Here is a 22,218-nt window from a genome sequence, read left to right as displayed (position 1 = left end):
CCAAAATGATATAGGATGTACATGATTCTTGTAAAATTATTTTTTGTATCCCTCACCCATTTTCTCAAAATTTTTGCTAAAAATACTGACTTGCTTGGTCATAATATTTGAAAACTGGATTACTCGAAAACCATTCATTGTAAATCCACAATTTTTTCACAGAGTTATGTTTGATTATAATATTTTTAAAATTCATTGATGTTTTCCACTTGTATCACATGTTTTGGAAATAATTCAACAACGAGATTTCAACGAGACTGAACGAGACTGAAAAGTCAGAAGTTTTAAGAATAAAATGCATATTATTTCAGCTTTTTTGCTTTAAATGATTGAAAAAATACATATCTAAGAAATTTGAAAAGACCAAAATGATATAGGATGTACATGATTCTTGTAAAATTATTTTTTGTATCCCTCACCCATTTTCTCAAAATTTTTGCTAAAAATACTGACTTGCTTGGTCATAAAATTTGAAAACTGGATTACTCGAAAACCATTCATTGTAAATCCACAATTTTTTCACAGAGTTATGTTTGATTATAATATTTTTAAAATTCATTGATGTTTTCTACTTGTATCACATGTTTTGGAAATAATTCAACAACGAGATTTCAACGAGACTGAACGAGACTGAAAGTCAGAAGTTTTAAGAATAAAATGCATATTATTTCAGCTTTTTTGCTTTAAATGATTGAAAAAATACATATCTAAGAAATTTGAAAAGACCAAAATGATATAGGATGTACATGATTCTTGTAAAATTATTTTTTGTATCCCTCACCCATTTTCTCAAAATTTTTGCTAAAAATACTGACTTGCTTGGTCATAAAATTTGAAAACTGGATTACTCGAAAACCATTCATTGTAAATCCACAATTTTTTCACAGAGTTATGTTTGATTATAATATTTTTAAAATTCATTGATGTTTTCTACTTGTATCACATGTTTTGGAAATAATTCAACAACGAGATTTCAACGAGACTGAACGAGACTGAAAAGTCAGAAGAATACATCCTTAAGTGCTAGTCTACCTAAGAATCAGGCAGTGGTGAAAACATGACAAATAAAAACCCACTCAAGTTGACATTAATTTATGTTCAAAATGTATAATGATGCAAAAGTATACCATTCGTTTCCTTGTCCTGTTCTGGTAATTGGAGATAAAATTTGGTTACAATGCACTAGAAATAACAATTAAGGGGAGCTAACTCTGTAATTTGCTATCATTCTAACCAAAGTTTATCTAAAGATTTCTCAAGTTACCAGACACGCAGACACTAAAGACTTACCATTTCTAACTCAGGATGAGTGTTACTTCAAAATAGGATGGCTGGGTAAGTGGGTTTTTTTCAGCCATGATTTGATTTTTTTCAAAATTGCCTGATTCTTACAAAGATTGGCACTTAATGTGGAAACTTCCTATATACTTGGTACAGGCATTTTCTTAGGCAGAAAAAAAATATTCTTTTTCGCCTTAAAAATTATATATCTACGTATTAACGCCCAGTGTATAGCAAATCAATACTAAATCAAATAGATAGGTTTTTAAAAAGTTGACTGTGATGAAGGTGTGACATTTGGACGACTTAGACATCTATTTTAGAACCAGGTTGAGTTGCATTGAGTAGACCACTTACGGACCTTGTGTTGTATGTGTTCTTTAATGAGGAGAGAACTTATCACTCCCCATTCACAACGCTTTCGATTTAACGTCATAATTTTAACAGATGTGATGGACGCTGCCTCGTCATAATGGGATTTTCTATGACAGAAAGCACAAGGATGACAATATTTTAATGTCTCAGTCAAGTCTAGGGGTACAACTTTAAACAGTTCGCATAGTACTTTTATTTACCATATTCTGGAAGTGTAAAAGGTAATCCATAAGATGGCAAATCTTTAGTGAGAGTATAAATTGAATATCAATACAGATTTTGAGCAAATCGTACAGCAGCTGTCTTTTGGTTGTCAAAAATGGAAAGGTTTTGAAGCTGATTTAATAGTCTCTACATGACGTCTGATTGATAATATGTCAATCAATATTAGTCCACCAATAACAATTGTCATAAACGCTATACCCACGGCACCAACTTGTGACGCAGAAGACCGGTTATCTTTCGCACTAATATACTTCAACTTTGTTTTTGTCAATGTTGATTTATCTACTGTAAGATTACGTTTTATTTCATCTAAAACAGGAGCTAGTATGACACGCAATTCATCCATAGTATAGTTTGTTGCATTTTGAGATGCCCAATAGTCTAGCTTTCTTTTAAACTCACAGGAACACGGACACATTGGTTCATCTGAAACAGAGATTAAAATATGTATAATTTGTTCAATTTTGAAATGCATAGTAGTAAAATTTTACAATCCCCTTCCCTTTCATGAATATGACCTACCGAATTAGACTATTTACCGGATTTGTTATCAAATAAGCAACACGACGGGTGCCACATGTGGAGAAGGATCTGCTTACCCTTCCGGAGCACCTGAGATCACCCCTAGTTTTTGGTGGGGTTCGTGTTGTTTAATCTTTAGTTTTCTATGTTGTGTCATGTGTACTATTGTTTGTCTGTTTGTCTTTTTCATTCATAGCCATGGCGTTGTCAGTTTATTTTAGATTTCTGAGTTTGACTGTCCCTTTGGCATCTTTCGTCCCTCTTTTTGCATCAAATACACAGGCACATGAGCCCGTAGGTAAATTGGAATAGCCTGATTAATATATGTATTGTTTTTCTTTACATTTAAAGATGCCCAATAGTCTGCAACAGAAAAAAAGATATAAGCATTATTCGTTATTTTCTTAATCATTATACGTAAATAGCGCCTCTTCTCAATGATATTTTTATTTGTTTCTTAGGCAGCAACCATTTGATTTTCTGGGGGGGGGGGGGGGGCTATGGTGAAAAAAAAAGTTTGTACAGAAAAAAAACCATAGCCCCCCACCCCCCCAGAAAATCAAATGGTTGCTGCCTTATATTCATATTCAATGTCATGCTTCTGATTGTTGATATATGTACACCTGAGTGACTGGTCGAAGTCCCTTTTTATGTCATCGATATAGCCTTAATTATATCTCTGCTACATGGCATAGTTTTAGTGCGATATTTTTACGCAAAATAATTCTCATTTTTGTACCTCATGAAAGGGATTAATATAGGAAGATGTGGTGTTAGTGCCAATGAGACAACTCTCAATCCAAATAACAATTTATAAAAGTAAACCATTATAGGTCAATGTAAGGCCTATGATAATAGCATGAACTGGCGCAGAGACTAAATAGTGCACATGAGCTTATTTCTTTTAATCTTTATTCATCATTCGGATCTGTTTTATATATCTTCATTTTCTTAACAACCGAATACAATGGTATAGAAATATATACCATTTCGATCCCTAACATCACTGAAGAGACACTTATTGTCGAAATCCGGATCTGGTGTACAAAAAAATATTAACACCTTATGTTTGTGGCATAACATCGTGGCCACAAGTTAATTGTTTTCTGTTTAGTATTAAATTTATATTCAGATCCATTTTGTGATCAATTTTATTTTGCAATCGCCAATGGCAATCAGCAGGGTTAAAGAACATCAGTTGTTCGACCTGATAGTCAAACCTCGCCGCGTTTTGTTTACATATACTTCTTCACTTTTTTGGTCTTTTGGAAAATGTTGTTTGTGCTGTATTTAGACCCTTCTACAACGAAATTTGTTTTACATGCACACGTATAAAAATTGCGGTTTTTATCCTACGCAATCATAGGTTTAAACGTAGTTTTCAATTTAGACTCGTGTATATATAGAGAGCCCAGGTGGTCGTGTGGTCTAGCGGGACGGCTGCAGTGCAGGCGATTTGGTGTCACGATATCACAGTAGCATGGGTTCGAATCCCGGCGAGGGAAGAACCAAAAATTTGCGAAAGCAAATTTACAGATCTAACATTGTTGGGTTGATGTTTAGACGAGTTATAAAAGGTGTCTTTTTTTTTTCAAAATCAAAACACGAAATCGGACTCTGCATGCCGATTCCATTGAAAATCTTTTTTCAAGATCGCGCATTCAATTTACGCCTTATATTTCGACGACATCGAAACGAGTGTGGTTGATCGTAATGCCAGATGGCAATCAGGTATACTTATATATATATAAGTACGTCTGAGTCAGTGACAACTCTACAACAGATTTACCCATCGGATCACCAGTAATGATGGTGATACATGGCTGTGTACATTATGTATATACAACTCGTCTAAACATCAACCCAACAATATTAGATCTGTTTGTTCTTCCCTCGCCGGGATTCGAACCCATGCCACTGAGATATCGTGACACCAATTCGCCTGCGCTGTAGCCGTCCCGCTAGACCACACGACCACCTGGGCTTCACAATAATAAAAGTTTCAGTGGCCGTGTGTTACCTTTCCTCATCAGTTTTAATCTAGCAGCGTACTACAGTACATGATATATAAGGCATGGAGATGTTATTGTTACAGATCAGCTCAATTATCTATAGTAAAGGATCCTACAAATTAATGCAAGATACAGTCACAGAAAATAATTATATTTATAAGTACGTCTGAGTCAGTGACAACTCTACAACAGATTTATCCATCGGATCACCAGCAATGATGGTGATACATGGCTGTGTACATTATGTATATACAACTCGTCTAAACATCAACCCAACAATGTTAGATCTGTAAATTTCCTTTCGCAATTTTGTTGTTCTTACATCGGATCATCAGCAATGATGGTGATACATGGCTATGTACATTATGCATATACAACTCGTCTTTAACATCAACCCAACAATGTTAGATTTACAGATGTTTAAGACGAGTTGTATATACATGATGTACACAGCCATATATCACCATCATTGATGGTGATCCGTTGGATAAATCTGTTGTAGAGTTGTCACTGACTCAGACGTACTTATTAATATAATTATTTTCTGTGACTGTATCTTGCATTAATTTGTAGGATCCTTTACTACAGATAATTGAGCTGATCTGTAACAATAACATCTCCATGCCTTATATATCATGTACTGAAGTACGCCGCTAGATTAAAACTGACAAGGAAAGGTAACACACGGCCACTGAAAGCTTTATTAATGTAAAGCCCAGGTGGTCGTGTGGTCTAGCGGGACGGCTACAGTGCAGGCGAATTGGTGTCACGATATCTCTGTGGCATGGGTTCGAATCCCGGCGAGAGAAGAACAAAAAAAATTGCGAAAGCAAATTTACAGATCTAACTGTGTTGGGTTGATGTTTAGACGAGTCGTATATATATATGTATATATATATATAGATGTATGTTACCTGATTATGCATATGTACAGACATACAAAAGTTATTTAAGAATTGACTGCTTCTTTTATTTAATTTTTTTTGAGTGTAATAATATTAACGGTACCAATTTTCTTGCACCAGAAGCGCATTTCGACAATACACGTACATGAAGAGGCTCTTCAGTGATGCTCGTAGCTAAAATATTTGAAATCCAAAGCTTATATAAAAGATGAAGAGCTATAATCCATGAGGTCCAAAAAGTATAGCCAAATCCGTGAAAGAAATCAGAGCTTTGCATGAGGGAGATACATTCCTCAATTTATAATAATTTCTAAAATCGTTGACCGAAGTACATTATGTATGAAGCATTGCAGCTCTTTATTCTAAAAATGTACTCACCGTCAACGCTTTTATGACCCAATAACATTTATAAAGGAAGCTTTCAATACTTGTAATTACATTTCTTTGGTAGGATAATGAAAACACGATTTCTACCAAATTTTTATTTTATTTAACTGTGCACATTATTGTGGAAGCTCGTGTCATCGTGAATGTATATTTCATTTCGAAATTAAGGTTTATTTCAGAATGAAGCGAGCTTGCTGTTAGCCAATCAAAATTACGTATAATAATGCAACGTACTTGTAATGCAATTATATTGAATAACCACAGAAGTAACAATAAAAGGTAGTATTTATTACATAATCTACGCAGGTGAGCATGGAAGCACATTTAATTAACCCTATAGATTTTCACAAGTCGTTTAGATCAAAAAGGATTTTACTTTTAAATTGCAATAAATTGTGTCGGTTTCCAGTTGTGATTTGCAATAACATATAGCAAATAGCAATGTATCACGAATTAAATACTGTGTTTCCCTATAAAATGACAAATTTACATTGATCGAGAACAAAGGATGCATTGTTCAAATACATACCATTTAATTATATATTTATAGAAAGATAACTTATCTAAAATTCCAGGACGATGTTTGATGATTTCCAGTAAAAACTGCATGAAGTAATTAATTATATGGAGTTTATATAACTGATTTGTAAAGGATATCTACCAAATATTCCGTATATTACAAAATCCTATGAATAGCTTTAAAACATGTAGAAATGTATCAATTATTATTCATTTATAGAAAGTTCGTCAGAACAGTTTGCCGAATTTCATTTGGCTGTATCCTTTCAATGTCGTAATTACCAATAGTCAAAGGTACCAGGCTGATCATTTGATACGCAAGACGCGCGTTTCGTCCTCACATGACTCATCAGTGACGATCAGATCAAAATAGTAATATAGCCTAACAAGTACAAAGTTGAAGAGAATTGAGGACTTAAAATTCCAAAAAGTTGTGTCAAATACGGGTAATATAACAGGAAATTTATATAAATTATTGATAAAATAAAACACCGAAGATTTGACTATTGGGCTGGTTATATTTTTGGGGACGAAACGTCCACCAGCATTAAAACCTCGACCCAGTTAGTGGTGTCAATAGTAATCAAAGGTACTAAACACTCTAAACTTCACAGAATCAGAATAAAACGGTCGTAAGAATCTTTTTAAACAATTTGATTTCAATTGAAAACAATCCTTCTTTTCTATTAACGCCGTCCATCGCACACATACTGCATAATCTCCTAATGCCTTTATTAGTCCTTTACAAATGTCATGTTCAATAAACCAAGACAATCAAATATGTAAAGTCATTAACATTTTTTTTGTTTATAACCTTGAAAAGGAAGTTGAATAAGTTTATTACTGTATAGTAATCGTTAGATATTTCATTAACAGGGAAAGAAATAATTAGCGAGGGAATTGGACATCATTTTCTAAATGAAATATGTTTAAGACATAAATATAATTATCAAAACAAAATTGAAATTCATGAGTAACTAATGACTTCGAATATATATATATACAATAAACCATTATCGGAATGCCCTATTTTATTACGCATCTTCTACTTAACCTTTTATTGAAGTGACGAACGAAATTCATAAGTCAATTTGCATTCAATACATTAAGGTAGGAACATTCCCTTTCAAGATATTCCGGTTTTGGACAAACAAGTTCATCAAGAGTTATTTTATTTACTACAACTCGGTTGATGCCGCTGTTGATATATTATTCGTGCTCAATGGTAACTATCATCAGCACAGTAGTCAGTGCATCGACCTAACATGATATATAGCATATATCTAAATTCACCTTTCATAAAGAGAGAATTTATGAAAAATAAAGGATTCAAGTTCCTCAGATAAACTAGACCTGCGATATTTTTGCACTCAGTATATGTCCCTTTTTGTCATTAAGCTCCAAATATTTTACACATCCCTGAGTTTAATCTTTTTTATTTCAGAGTTGCTGATAAAGACAAATACACATAATTAAACACTACAAATGACAGAAACGTATCAAGTTTTATTCATTTATAGAAGATTTTTGTCAGAACTGTAGAAATAAAAATCGAACTTTCTAGGAAAGAAACACCATTTTGCCGATTTGCTCGAGATGCATATTATGGGTTTCTAAGCCATCTCAATATATTTTAAAACAGTGTCAAAAACCTTTTTAGGTTAATGCAGAATGACAAAAATAGTTAAAGATCATTAGCGTTGCATACAAACACACTGACAAGACACGGCTTTTAAATGTAAGTCGTTGTAAATGTAATGTTTTGCAACTCATACTTTGATATCGACTACAATTATGGTGGTGATTGAATAACAAAACTAATTTAAAACATAAGCTAAGACATTCGAAACTGATTTAGAATAGCATACATAATCTCATTGGTAACCATATAACATGTTTAATGTTTAAAACTATAATAGTATATGTTCATTTTTTTGTGCCAGTCTCTGCACCATTGTATTTTGGTCGATGAAAATATATAATATAACAATTTTAATCGATTTTTTGGTCCTCTTTGCTAGATTACTTCTTTATTTCTTTGGCCTTTTCAAATTTTCTGATTCGAGCGTCACTGATGAGTCCTTTGTAGACGAAAAGCGCGTCTGACGTATAACATTATAATCCTGTTATTAAGGATGAGTTTCTTAAATTCAGCCACATATTCTTGGTTTTGTCCCAAGAGGGACGAAAGATACCAAAGGGACAGTCAAACCCGTAAATCTAAAACAACTGACAACGCCATGGCTAAAAATGAAAAAGACAAACAAACAACAGCACACACGACACAACATAGAAAACTAAAGAATAAACAACACTAACCCCATCAAAAAACTAGGGGTGATCTCAGGTGCTCCGGAAGGGTAAGCAGATCCTGCTCCACATGTGGCACCCGTCGTGTTGTTTATGTGATAACAAATTCGATAAATAGTCTAATTCGGTAGGTCACATTCATGAAGGGGAAGGGGTTTGTAGTTACGACGTAAGGAACATATCCGATATCATTTGTGAAACGGTTATTCCATAACGATCAACCAACTCGTGATGGCGTCCGTAAAATTTACGAAGTGATGATTTCAACTTCACCATTTGGAACTCTTGGTTTAATAGCTTCCTTGTGAGCAGCAACCCTCTATCAAGAAAGTCATGATAGGAATTGCAAGCACGGGAATTTCGTATTGGGAGATATATACCCCGTATGCAGGTGCTGCTGGAATGTTGCTACTTAGAAATGGAAAGTTCACAATTGGAAAGCTGAAATCATCTCTTTTGTCGTAAAGTTTTGTTTTCAACCGACCCTCAATGTCAATTTCTAGATGTAAGTCAAGATATGAGGCCGACTTAACTGTATCTGTAGTATCCTTTATCTCTAGCTCGACTGATTAGATGCGTTCCACATAGTCACCAAATTTTGAATTATTTAGTGAAAGAACATCATCTATATAGCGAAAAGTTGAGTTAAAGGATATTACTAACTTCTTATCTTTCTTCCTAAGAAGTTCCTGCATGAAGTCAGCCTCATAATAATAAAGAAACAAGTCGGCAAGTAGAGGGGCACAGTTTGTTCCCATTGGAATGCCGACAGTCTGTTGAAAAACACGTCCTCCGAACGTAACAAATATGTGTTCAATCAAGAAATCAAGCATCTTGATAATATCAGTTTCAGAGAATTCCCAAATTAGGAACCTCTTCACATAATGAGTCAATTCTTTACGTTTTTATTTTGTTATTTCGAAGAAATGAGTATTGATTACTGATCTTTTATAGGTTAAACATGCATATAATACATTACATGCATGTTGCATAATGATACGTTACTTTGATTGGCTAACAGGAATCTCACAGCATTGCAAATTAATTACCATTTTAAAATGAAATGTAACATTCATGATGACACGAGCATCGACAATAAAGTGCACAGGTAAATAAAAGAAAAGCTTGATAGAAATCGTGTTTTTATTATACTAGCAAAACAATGTAATTATAAGTATTAAATAATTTAAAAAAAAATTGAGTAATTCAATTGGATTGTAAAAGCGTTGATCGTGTGCACATTGTTAGAATGAAGCACTCCAATTAATTTACAAAACGAATCATTCAATTCTCAATTATTACTTCAGTAGTTTTGTTTCAATATAGTAACGAAAAACTAATCTTTATTATATATACAATTTATTCCTTAACATTCATTACACTTTACACCTTATTATAAACTACAATAAAACAGATAAAGACATGGGTACTTACTTTTAATAACATCTAGCAAAACAGGCGCACTTGACGTGTTTCCTAATAAATTTGTTGCAGTACAAATATATTCACCAATATCACCTAATGTTGTCGATGAAAATGTCAATGATGGCGAATTTATATCCCCGCCTTGTATATTACCAGTAAAACTGCGGAAAACGCCATTTTGCTTTTTCTTCCATTCAACAGAAATCACATTTGGTAAACCACTGGCTTCACAGAAAAGCGTAATACGTTCTGATGCATTAACCCGAACTTCAGTTTGATTTATCACTATATTTGGTAATCCTTAAATTGAAAACAGCAATGTTAATTATATGGCCATATTGTGACTCTAACTTTCACATACTTACTTTAAACACGTTATTTGAATTCTAAAAACCTGTTTACACAATTTGTAATGCTTTGTTATTTAATATTAACGTATTTCGTGCTATATCTGATAAGTATTAGTATGATGATACATTTTCTCTCTCTTACTACGAACAACAATTTTATTCATTTTGTAAGAACCAGTTCCGTTCTCCATTCCAAACCGTTCCAAAAAACAAAATTATTATATTCAAATCTACCTGCGTACGTTATTTTCTTTAATTTCATTTTGTCCAAGGTATATATATTTTACATTATTTTAATCCCTGCTTTTATAAATTTCGCTTTTATAAATTTATGTTGTATTTATATTGTGTCATATATCAAACTGTTCGTTCAGAATATGTTTACTTGATTTTTTTATATGTCTTTATGATTGAGTTAAGCCATTTCAATTGATTTTGTATAGTGTGCCTTTCTTTGTTTTAGTGATACACTATTGTTCAAGGTAAGGGTGAAGGTTGGGGCTTGTTAAAAATTTAAAACCCGCTGCATTTGATTTCACCTGTCCTGAGTAAGGAACCTGTTTCTTGTTTCTGTTTTATTTATATAGATTAGACCGTTGGTTTTCCTGTTTGAATTATTTTACGCTAGTCATTGTGGGCCCTTTTTAGCTTACTGTTCGGTGTGAGCCAAGGCTCCGTGTTGAAGGCCGTACTTTGACCTATAGCTATTTACTTTTTACACATTGTGACTTCGATGTAGAGTTGTGTCATTGACACACATACCACAGCTTCTTATTTCTATCATATCCTTATCAAATACTTTTCAAATTCACTTGGAGACAAATACATTTCATTTCGATATAAGACTGCATTAGAACATTTAACATACTGAGGACAAAAATACACTCTTGACACCGTTATTAACGCGTATGCTATTTTTTATATGCTAAACGTAAAATGTATGCAAAGTAGTTATGGATGGCTTCACATTGTTTGCATTATAATTGTTTAACAGATGTATTAGGAAAACGTTTCTCCACTCACTAGAGACATGTTTTCTCAGTCTTAGATCTTTTGGAATCATATTTGAGCTGAATATTTACACAAGTGCGACAACTTGGCCTTATTGTTCACATAGCAGGTCATGCATGGAGAGCAGGAGACACTTACCCATAGTTTATTACCTTAATTTGCATCAGCTTAATGTATTTATGAGATTTGAACATCGATGAACAGCTCTCTAACTTACCTCCCTTTTCCAGGAAAGCAACCTTATATGGTACGATATGTTTATTGAGTAATTATTTGGGAATTAAAAGCTGATATCACCCTGTTATCACTCTGTTTTGTGGTAAGCTATTGTTTCTACAATACTCGGGCAAAGTGAAACTGCCAATGCTAAATAACCATGAGGTAAATACAACACGCCTTTAATGCTATAAATGCGTAAGCTTTTTAATACAAAGTGAATGATAGACCAGGATGAAAAAATTATGAATGCAACATACCTCCTATAACGTCTAAAAGAGTTTCTGAACTCCTACCAGACATATCTGTGGTTTCTCCTTGGCAATAATATTTGCCAGCGTCGGAAAAATCAGCATCTAATATCAATAGTGAATGCCAGGTTTTGTTTGATCCAATGTATTTTGAAGTGTTACCCAAGTCAACACAGACAGCTGTCCCATTTATTTCTCTTTCCCATGAAACATTTTTCAAATCAGGCTTTGACCATATCGTACATTCTAACGTCACCTGTTCGCCATAAACGACGGTATAAGTAGGACTTGAAATTTCTGCTTGAACTGTAAAAAAAATATCATGTTTCTTTTTGTTATTGAATTTCTCTCTTTATTGAAATATTACTGTCATTTGAGTATTAAGTTTTATTTTTTCTCTTTTGACATCAATCGTTTAACTATCAGACATTATACTTCTGTAAGAATTTTTTAACAAAATTATCAACAGGAAACAAACTTATAACCATATAGGCTTAATATGTGTTACATAAAACCTAACAGAGACAGTGGAAAAGCAGATTGTCATCTTTCGAAAAAAATTAATTAACCATAGCTTTGCCTCATTTGAAAATGTTTTCTCGGGTTTAACAATCGGCATTATTACCCTCTCAGCTATATGTTATTCAATAATATCTTTTTTTATCTAATGATAATTTGTTGAGATATAAATAGCATTCTTTACCAAATGAAGGATAACGATAAAAGATTTAAATGAAATAAGGTATTATCCTATATATATGCTCATCACATATACCAATCTTATAGTTAGGTTTACACCTCCCTCGCAATTTTTCTACTTGAGTCTGATCAATGGCGCTCGAAAAAAATAATGCTTAGAAAAAAGAAGAATATGATATTAATTAAGGATTACAAATAGAAACACAAATTATAAAATCATCGAATAAATGTAATAAAATTTTATTTAATGAGGTTGATTCTTATCCGTCTATTTCGATATAACAATAAGTTCATATAATAATATTTTCAAACTTTAAAAATAACATCAAAGCTAAGCTTGAAATATTTCATGCTTTGCTTTCTTAAGAAAAATATGTCTGTGCCATATGATATGAACCTTTTTAAATTTTTCTTATATTGATTCATATTATTCTATAAATGAAACTTAATTAACTACATTTGAATGGTTGCAGATACATGAGAACTGCGAGTCCAAATTTCAACATTATCGCAGCAGTTAGAACAGAATATACTTGGTGAAACATGTCTAAAGCAAAGTAACTCATAGATCGTAATAAACTGACAATGCCCTGGCTAAATGATAAAAAGACGAACAGTCAAACAATAGTACACAAGACACATCATAGAAAACTAAAGATAAAAAACTGGGACTGATCTCAGGTGCTGTGGAAGAGTAAGCAGATCCTGCTCCACATGTGGCACCCATCATGTTACTCATGTTATTGAGATGACAGAGTATGATTCTGTTCATTGTAACACTTCACAGTATTTTTACAACATACCGCCTATCACATCAACCGTTATTATATCTCCCACTGTTGTCCCCACTTGATTTGTTGCTTCACATGTAAAATTGCCTACATCCTGAAAATTAACGCTGTGAATATACAGGTCTGGTGTCATTACAGTACCAGCACTGTAGTGTGTCGATGATGCGTCATTGTATAGAAAGATTCCTCTGCTATGTATCATTTTCCACTGGATCGACGTCACCTCTGGCAGTCCTCGAAACGAACAATTCAAAACCACCGAGTCACCATACTTAATAATATACAAGAACTGGGGTGATATAACAATTGGAAAATCTGAAATGCAAAATAGCATTTTATAAACAATCACTAATAACAAGAAGCTACACTATGCGACATCTTTGCAGCCATTTAATACTTGCAGTTTTTTTTTCAGAGCGCTAAGACTATTGCTAGATTGGCATAACAAATTCTTCTCACTCTACATCATAAATTGAGGGTTTTGAACAAATGCGCAAGGTTTGCAAAAACTCAATTATAGACCCTTATCAATTAAATGGTTATCTCTTTTAAGAAGACGAAGTACCCTGAAAACCAAACATTCAGAAACCTTCTGCTAAATCTGTTTACGACTATCTAAGCCTGGGTATAAAACGAATCTGGTTTTTAAGGAATAGTTAATAATCAGAAAATGATCCAATCAATATGTCATGTCAGCCCTGGAAGGCATTGGTAAACTTTTGTTACCTTTTATCATTTTCTTTATATGTTTATGGGGATTCCATTGAAAACTTAAACCCTATTTTCATACAAGGTTTAGCTATATATAAGATCAGGTTTAATCCGCCGTTTTCTACCAAAGGAAATTTCTGTACTAAGATACATGTCAGTTAGTTTTAATTCCTTTGATGTGTTTGAGCTTTTGATTTTGTCATAGTTAACACGCTTGTAGTTATTTTCAGCTTGTCATGTTGTGTAGGCACTTGCTTATTGTTGAATACTATATGTTAATCTTGTATAATGGTTTTTATGTTAAGTTTTGCTTTCTTTTATCTGTTTTCACTCTCATATCTTTCTTCACATCTTCATGAAAATCTGTATACCTACCAGATATGGTAAAACCAATCGATGAGCCCATTCCTACTCCTCTTGAGTTGGTAACATGGCATGAGTAAGAACCCATATCTGATTCACCTACATCGGCTATTACCAAAGAGGTTGAAGATGTTGTAGATCCTGTATATTTATTGGCATTGGTTGAGCTATCAATGACCTTGACAACTGAACCATTGTTGAATTCCCACTCTACATTTTGAATTGGTAAGATTGAGCAATATGGACATTCAAATGTTATTGAAGCGTGGTAAGGCGATGACAATTCGGAAAAATTTCTATACACATATGGGGTTGATGCATCTACAATAAGAAAGGCAACATATCTTAATGTAATTTACCTCCTACAAATAAATATGCTGTAATATTTGTATGATTAATATTATTATCGATGATGATCACTAAAAATTAATATTTTTTTCATTAAGGATATATTCTACATAATAAATTGTTGACTTCAATAACTTCAAATTCGACAAATAACGGGATGAAATATCGATGGATTGAAATGTTTCAAATGTCTTGCAATTTACATTTACACAATGTAAATACACCAACAAATCTAATTGAAACTTTGAATATTTGCTTTTATCGGAAAAAACAAAGTATACAGACTTGTATCAATGTTTCAGTAGGTTGCATAAACGAGTTATAACAACTTGTGCAATTTATTTAACTTTGGTTACGAAATGGACTTTACTAGTTAGTGATTATTAGGTCTTTCCACTTTTCGTGGAAAAACCTTTTGTTTTTCTTCTTCTGATTATTAGGTCTTTCCACTTTTCGTGGAAAGACCTTTTGTTTTTCTTTTTTTTTTCTTCTGCCGTCTGAGATGCTTTTTTGTCTACAACATATCGAATGCATTTTTGGCCAATGATGTTGTACAGTAATGGGGGTTTCAAAACTCACCCTGTGTGACCGAACACTTATTCTTATAGGAGTTATCTCCCCACGTCCCCTTTTTCTTGTTATCGCTATATCTCTAAAACCGTACAAGATTTTAGGAAACTGTTTTCACCAAATTGTCCGTCTATTCTTAAGAATGATTTGGTTTATTTTGACTTGCGTGATCTGAAGACATCTTATGGGAGTTATTTCCCTGTGAAAACTTAAGATAAGTGATTTGTTGGATAAATTCATACGTTAAAAGTCGTAGAGGCCTACAGTCTTTTGATACTTTTTACAAAAGTTTGAATTTTTCGAAAAACTAAGGATTTTCTTATCCCAGGCATAGATTACCTTAGCCGTATTTGGCACAACTTTTTGGAATTTTGGATCCTCAATGCTCTTCAACTTTGTACTTGTTTGGCTTTATAAATATTTTGATATGAGCGTCACTGATGAGTCTTATGTAGACGAAACGCGCGTCTGGCGTACTAAATTATAATCCTGGTACCTTTGATAACTATTGTACAGTAATAGGGGTGTCAAAACTCACCCTGTGTGACCGAACACTTATTCTTATAGGAGTTATCTCCCCACGTCACCTTTTTCTTGTTATCACTATATCACTAAAACCTAGCAAACTGTTTTCACCAAATTGTTCGTCTACTCTTGAGAATGATTTGATTTATTTTGACTTGAGTGATCGGAAGACATCTGATTGAAGTTTTTTCCCTTGAAAATTTAAGATAGGCGATTTGTTGGATAAATTCATACGTTATAAGTCGTAGAGGTTTACAGTCTTTTGATATCATGTCCTTGGTCCATTTGAAGGAAATTGAGGTCAAAGTCAAAGGTCAAGGTAATGTTTTAAATTTTTGAATTTTGTTTGATATCGCTAATCCACAGAAACTGTGACAGTAAATGATATGATGTGTTTGCAAAATAACTGTGTACAATAAGGCGCAACTTCAACCTAATTCAGTCAAATGGTTTTGGTTAACCCTTATAGGATTTTTCTCCCCTCATGTATTTCAAATCAGTATTTCTCCACAACCATACAAGTGATTGACCTGCGATCTTTCGTTTTGAGTTCACTGACCTATGACCTTGAAATTGAGATCAAGGTCGAAGGTCAAGGTCATGTTATAAATTTTGAATTTTACTTGTTATCGTTATTCAAAAGAAACTGTTACAGTTGATGATATGATTTGTTTGCCAAATTACTATTTACAAAAAGGTGCAACTTCAACCTATTTCAGTCGAAGTGTTTTGGTTAACCCTTATAGGAGTTTTCTCCCGTTATGTATTTTAAATCAGAAATATTCTTTATAAAGCACAAAGGTGTCAGTATTCACCTCAGAAACTTACAAAACCTTTGAATAGACTTATTAAGAAGGAATATAATTATGATACTGTTGTCAAGTTATTAAAGATTGCATATTTTGGCGTTAATATTGAGTCACTGATAAGGTCTTTGCATCGGAACTAAAGACATTTATTCTAAAAACAGTTGTTGGCATGACACGGGTTATGTTCTTCTCATATATGTTATGATGGTATGATACTAAACCCCTAACGGGAAGGATTGTGCCTGATGTTCATATGATGAAATCATAATCTTTCAGTCAGTTTAATTGAAGTCTGGAGCTGGCATGTCAGTTAACTGCTAGTAGTCTGTTGTTATTTATGTATTATTGTTATTTTGTTTATTTTCGTTGGTTACATCTTCTGACATCAGACTCGGACTTTTCTTGAACTGAATTTTAATGTGCGTATTGTTATGCGTTTACTTTTCTACATTGGTTAGAGGTATAGGGGGAGGGTTGAGATCTCACAAACATGTTTAACCCCGCCGCATTTTTGCGCCTGTCCCAAGTAAGGAGCCTCTGACCTTTGTTAGTCTTGTATTATTTTAATTTTAGTTTCTTGTGTACAATTTGGAAATAAGTATGGCGTTCATTATCACTGGACTAGTATATATTTGTTTAGGGGCCAGCTGAAGGACGCCTCCGGGTGCGGGAATTTCTCGCTACATTGAAGACCTGTTGGTGACCCTCTGCTGTTGTTTTTTATTTGGTCGGGTTGTTGTCTCTTTGACACATTCCCCATTTCCATTCTCAATTTTATTTCTCCACAACCATGCAAATAATTGACCTGGGGTTTTTGATTTGATTACACTGACCTTGAATTGAGGTCAAGGTCAAAGGTCATTTTGACGTTCTAGCTTTTGACCTTTGCAAAAAACTATTTTCTGTTCATATTAAAACAATTAAGTCTTCTGCATATACCTATTAATCTTATTTTTTTATATCAATTTAAAGAACCAAAGTACATCAACAATGAGTGACATTTTCTATCATCGCTTTGTAAATTTCATTTTTAATATCGAGGTGGAAAGACCTTCAATTGTTCTCTGAAGAATTGGGTTTTAATTATCTCTATATTAGGATGTTCTATGTCTCTTTAATCTAGATAATTGCTACTTTATGTGTGAGAAATCTTAACTTCCTTACAGCTGTGTGTGTGTTTTGTACACAAGAGATGATTGAAAGTAGAAAACAGCTGTAAAAGATATTATAACATTTTGCGCAAAAAACAACCAAACAATGAAGAAAAAGGACATATAAATTAATACATGCAATTAATAATGCATTGGGAGCTTTATGAATAAAAGTTTTTAAAGAAATTATAGTTTTCCTGAATGAATTACTAATTGATATATACAGATTTTGATATTATTAATTCTTTTTATTTCTTAAAATGAAAAAAAAAAAAAAAAAATGAGAAAAATAACGAACTCCGAGGAAAATTCAAAACGGAAAGTTCCTAACCAAAAGATTCCTTAAATGCCATCACGCAGTGAAAGACCCTTATTATTTATCTTGGTTAGATGTTTATAAATTCATGAAGAACATAAAGTTCCCTTTCCATAGATGCCTGTGTTTGCCCAGCTACAGTGCGTACTACTATATTTTTTTTTTCATTTTTGTAAATTTTGCATATATTATACTGGCAACATAATAAATCTATAAACATAATTATTTATCTGACAAACTCTGGAACCGAACAGAATAGATGACCACCAATTTGCATATTTAAAAAAAAAAATCTTCAGTTATCTGTGATTTAAGTTTTTTGTTAGTTTTCAATAGGACTTCTTCAAGTATTCACTTCCAATTACATCTGATATTTAAATTTCCTAATATATATTCGTCCACACAATCAATACAGCATATTCTTTCATCTTTGAAATTAGTTAATCATCGGTTTTCAATTGGCTTTATTATTTTATTTTTCTGTGTTTTGATATATCTCTGATTGCCAATAGTTCTGTTAAATTTACAATTTTTAATTCTCATCTGATACCATCCGAAGTATACCCATTTGATCAATTTGGTATTAAATATGTCATACCTGAACAAAGATAGTCATACTGCCGATTACATCCAATTGTGCGTAGCGTGAAGCCTGTTCTTTGCAGCCTTATACATAGGTCTGTTTGTTGATTATTTGGTTCGCCTGGATACCAAGTCGTAAATGTAGGTATATCACAGCTTATCCAGCGATAAACATACGGAGTGGAAGTCATATCGTACTTCATGCCTACCCAGATGTCATTGGCAATATTATTGCCCCTAAAAAAGTAAAACATATTTGAAAAAAATGGACGCAAAACGCAAATCAAGAAGAAACGGATACTTGGGCGACAGCAATTTGGAAATTTAACTAATGTAGTTAAATTTACAAGATACATTTTAGCTATAAAATGATCTCCATTGGGCATATATGCATTAGTGTACAAGAAGAAAAGTAAAATAACAAAATACCGTACTCCAACGTGAAGTCCTTTAACAAATCAAAAGCTCAAACACATCAAATGAATAAAACAGCACTGTCACGTTCCTGACTTGTTACAGGCATGTTCTTATGTATAAAATTGTGGATTTAACCTGGTTTTATAGCTAGCTAAACCTCTAGCTTGTATGACTGACAGTAATTCTATAATAGTGAGAACAAGATATGAGCAAAACAAACAGAAATAATAGGTAAACATTAAATAAATAAATGGGGTACATCAGTCAACACTACGTTTTTATCATAATCACAAACAACTATGTCAGCAAAGTTGGACATAGGACGCATACCGACAAAGATAGCTCCAAAACAATTTACATGCGTACAGAAATGAATATACGCTTTTATCAGTTTGATATTATTCACAGCTTTTGTATCGTTTAATTTAAAATTGTATGTCATGTACAGTGTACAAATAAATTTTCTAATTGAAAATGACATCTTTTTTGTGAAATGACAAAAAGAGGAGAAACGCAAAAACTGCTAAATTTTTTTCGATATAATAGTAAACTAGCAAAGTTAAGTTTTGTATTGAAATTAAACTAATTAATATATAGATGTGTTCAATATAGTAATTCTCTTAGGGTTAAGGCTATCTTCGTGTAAAACAGAAAATTCAGGTAACATATATTCCAAATACAGGTATATTTAAGAGTATTAAGTCAGAAACACATACTTCTGTTCCTCCTGCTGCAAAATGGATTGAAATTTGACTAAAGGAAACAATTCAGGTGATATTATTTAAGAAATCCCAAATATTTAGTGGCAACGGGAATAGTATTAAAAGTACTCCGCTGTAACTTTTGAAAGTCATAAAATAACCGAAGGAAATTTCTTATTTTCGTAACATTCTTACATCATCTTGTTCGAAAAGAACGATGACTTATTTTCATTGGCCAATATTTAAATGCTTTATTATTTTGTTATACGTTTGCATTCTTACGTTTCACTGTTCATGTAGGCGACAGCATCATCAAGGTCTGATTGTGAATCTAACTTTGCAAGCTGCATTCCTCGTGCCTCGCAGTCTTGTTTGGCTTGTAGCCAAGTAAATGTAGGTACTCCGTTACTGTAGTAATATCCACCTAATAACAAAACAACTTTTAACATGTAAGAAACTCAATGAATTTCAGATGCCATAATATTCATTATTTCATTCAAAACATGAAAAAGTATTTCTTTAATAGGGTTTATAATAAAAAATAGTAAAATAGTAGTTGATTAGCAAAATGCTTTAGTTCTTTGACATCAGTCAAGATCACTAAGGATGTTTTCAGTTACTGATATTCTACGATCAGTTTTTTTTAATGCAGGTATATTTGACATTGCAGTCTGTTTTTATGTCATTGCGTCCACTCGTAATTCTTTTGAGTCCATTCGTCCAGCTTATCTCAACTATCTCAACATCTTCCTAATGATAGTTGACAATTGATTTTTAGAATTAAAACAAATCAATTACAGTTCAAACCTGTATTTTGAAATAAAAAGAACAAGAAATATGATAGTGCACGCGGGAATAGTGTTCTATTGGTACGCATTCTAGTTGACATATGTTTTAATGCTTCAATATCAAACCAATATTTACGAACGGATTTCAGAAATGATTATAAATTGTAGTTATCATCTGTTCATATTGCATAAAAGAGGGACAAAAGATACCAGACGGACAGTCAAACGCATCAATTATTAAATATACAAAAACTATGGAGTTATAAAATGTATTCAAAGTGTGAAATGTTTAAAGAACTTATTGTGGAAAATGTAATTTTTCCAACGAGGAGCCGCATCACGAAAGGATTTTTGGTGTATGAGTATTAACGGGAAAATGAATCTCACTTCGTAACCCTTAAATTTAACCACATTTGTGTCAATGTCTAAGCTTCGAAAGAAGCCATCATGCCTGAATAGAACTACATAAAAACGTTACCATTACCGCCTATGGGACATCTACAACGCATACTGACCCATATACTTACCTATTGAAAGAGGAAGTATGATGATCAATATCAGAAGACACAATACTAGATGCATTACAACTCATAAAGCTGATTATCTGAAATAACAAGTGATAATATTTAGAATTGTGACAACAGTCATGTGAAGGTAGATAGGGTGTCTTCCTCCATCTTGGACTTTGAAATACTAGAAAACAAGGTCTAGATCTTTGATGAAATGTGCAAATTTTTATTAGTAGTAGGTAATTCATGTGTAAGAATTTTCATTATAATATAGAAAATGCCATGTTTGATCATATTTATGATTGTATTTTACAAAAAAAAGAATTCTTTTGTTTGATTCATTTTTTTCCAACTTTGTCAAATAAGGGGAGGCAACTCAAATGCAAGGGCAGATAGTTCAGATAGTGTTACTTTTACAATAGAATGTGTTAGGAATTTACCCATTTTTACATATAGCAAGAAAATGAGTCCGGTGACCCCATTTTTTCTTTTTCTTATCTGAAAGCATAATATTGGAGCTATCTTCTCATATTTTATCTCAAAATTCTATGGTGTGGTTTGCGTTTTATGGCGGAAAATTGGGTTTTCCATGCATAATCTATACAAAATCTTGACGATTTTGCACAACCTGTAGTGTGAAAATAAGTCCGGTGACCCATTCTTTTTATTAATGTTTTTAAACAAGCGGGATATGAACTACATTTTGGCAAATTATTAAAAGATTCTATGGATTATAATTTAGACACCCCATCTACCTTAATATAGCAATTTTGAACCGAATGAAAAAGCTAGCCACGTTGCAAAATAAATAAAGGAATCAGTAGTATACCGCTGTACAAAATTCATAAATCGATAGAGAAAAAACAAATCCGAGTTACAAACTAAAATGAGGGAAACGCATCAAATTCCCCTGACTTGGTGAATGGCATTTTAAGATAAAAATGGTGGGTTGAACCTGGTTTTGTAGCATGCCAAACCTCCAGCTTTAATGGCAATGTTAATTATAACATTAAAATGACAATATTACACGACAGGACTAGACTACAAATAAATAGGAGAAAATATATAAACAAACGATTAATAGCCAAAAAAGGTACTTTGTTTAAAATTTATTACGCCAGACGTTCGTCACGTCCACACAAGACTAAC

At 32.9% G+C, this 22,218-nt stretch overlaps 1 protein-coding gene and 1 long non-coding RNA gene across 2 annotated transcripts; both read right to left on the bottom strand.

Moving 5' to 3' along the window:
- Positions 1-1,564: 1,564 nt before the first annotated feature.
- On the bottom strand, positions 1,565-12,089 carry LOC143062150 (uncharacterized). The gene is made up of 3 exons (XR_012974577.1): positions 11,799-12,089; positions 9,971-10,261; positions 1,565-2,307 (listed from the first exon to the last, which is right to left on the bottom strand). It is a non-coding gene; the product is annotated as an uncharacterized LOC143062150 (long non-coding RNA).
- A 1,191-nt stretch (positions 12,090-13,280) lies between these two features.
- LOC143062149 (junctional adhesion molecule A-like) lies at positions 13,281-21,166 on the bottom strand. Its single transcript, XM_076233948.1, has 5 exons — positions 21,088-21,166; positions 20,055-20,196; positions 18,671-18,891; positions 14,366-14,674; positions 13,281-13,594 (listed from the first exon to the last, which is right to left on the bottom strand). The coding sequence occupies exons 1-5, from the start codon at positions 21,140-21,142 to the stop codon at positions 13,281-13,283; spliced, it is 1,041 nt and encodes a 346-aa protein (XP_076090063.1). The 5' UTR covers positions 21,143-21,166.
- Positions 21,167-22,218: the final 1,052 nt, after the last annotated feature.

This window comes from Mytilus galloprovincialis, chromosome 2 (genome assembly GCF_965363235.1).
Source record: "Mytilus galloprovincialis chromosome 2, xbMytGall1.hap1.1, whole genome shotgun sequence".
Lineage (NCBI taxonomy): Eukaryota > Metazoa > Mollusca > Bivalvia > Mytilida > Mytilidae > Mytilus > Mytilus galloprovincialis.
The sequence above is the reverse complement of the archived record's forward strand: the minus strand, read 5'-3'. Positions and strand labels throughout refer to the sequence as shown.

What these genes read in the sequence shown, in the direction of transcription:
- LOC143062149 (XM_076233948.1), bottom strand. Translation starts at nt 21,142, where the DNA reads ATGCATCTAGTATTGTGTCTTCTGATATTGATCATCATACTTCCTCTT. An exon ending in CATACTTCCTCTTTCAATAG is followed by an intron (nt 20,197 to 21,087) that starts GTAAGTATATGG and finishes TTTTGTTATTAG; the next exon opens with GTGGATATTACTACAGTAAC. An exon ending in GCCTACATGAACAGTGAAAC is followed by an intron (nt 18,892 to 20,054) that starts GTAAGAATGCAA and finishes TTACTTTTTTAG; the next exon opens with GGGCAATAATATTGCCAATG.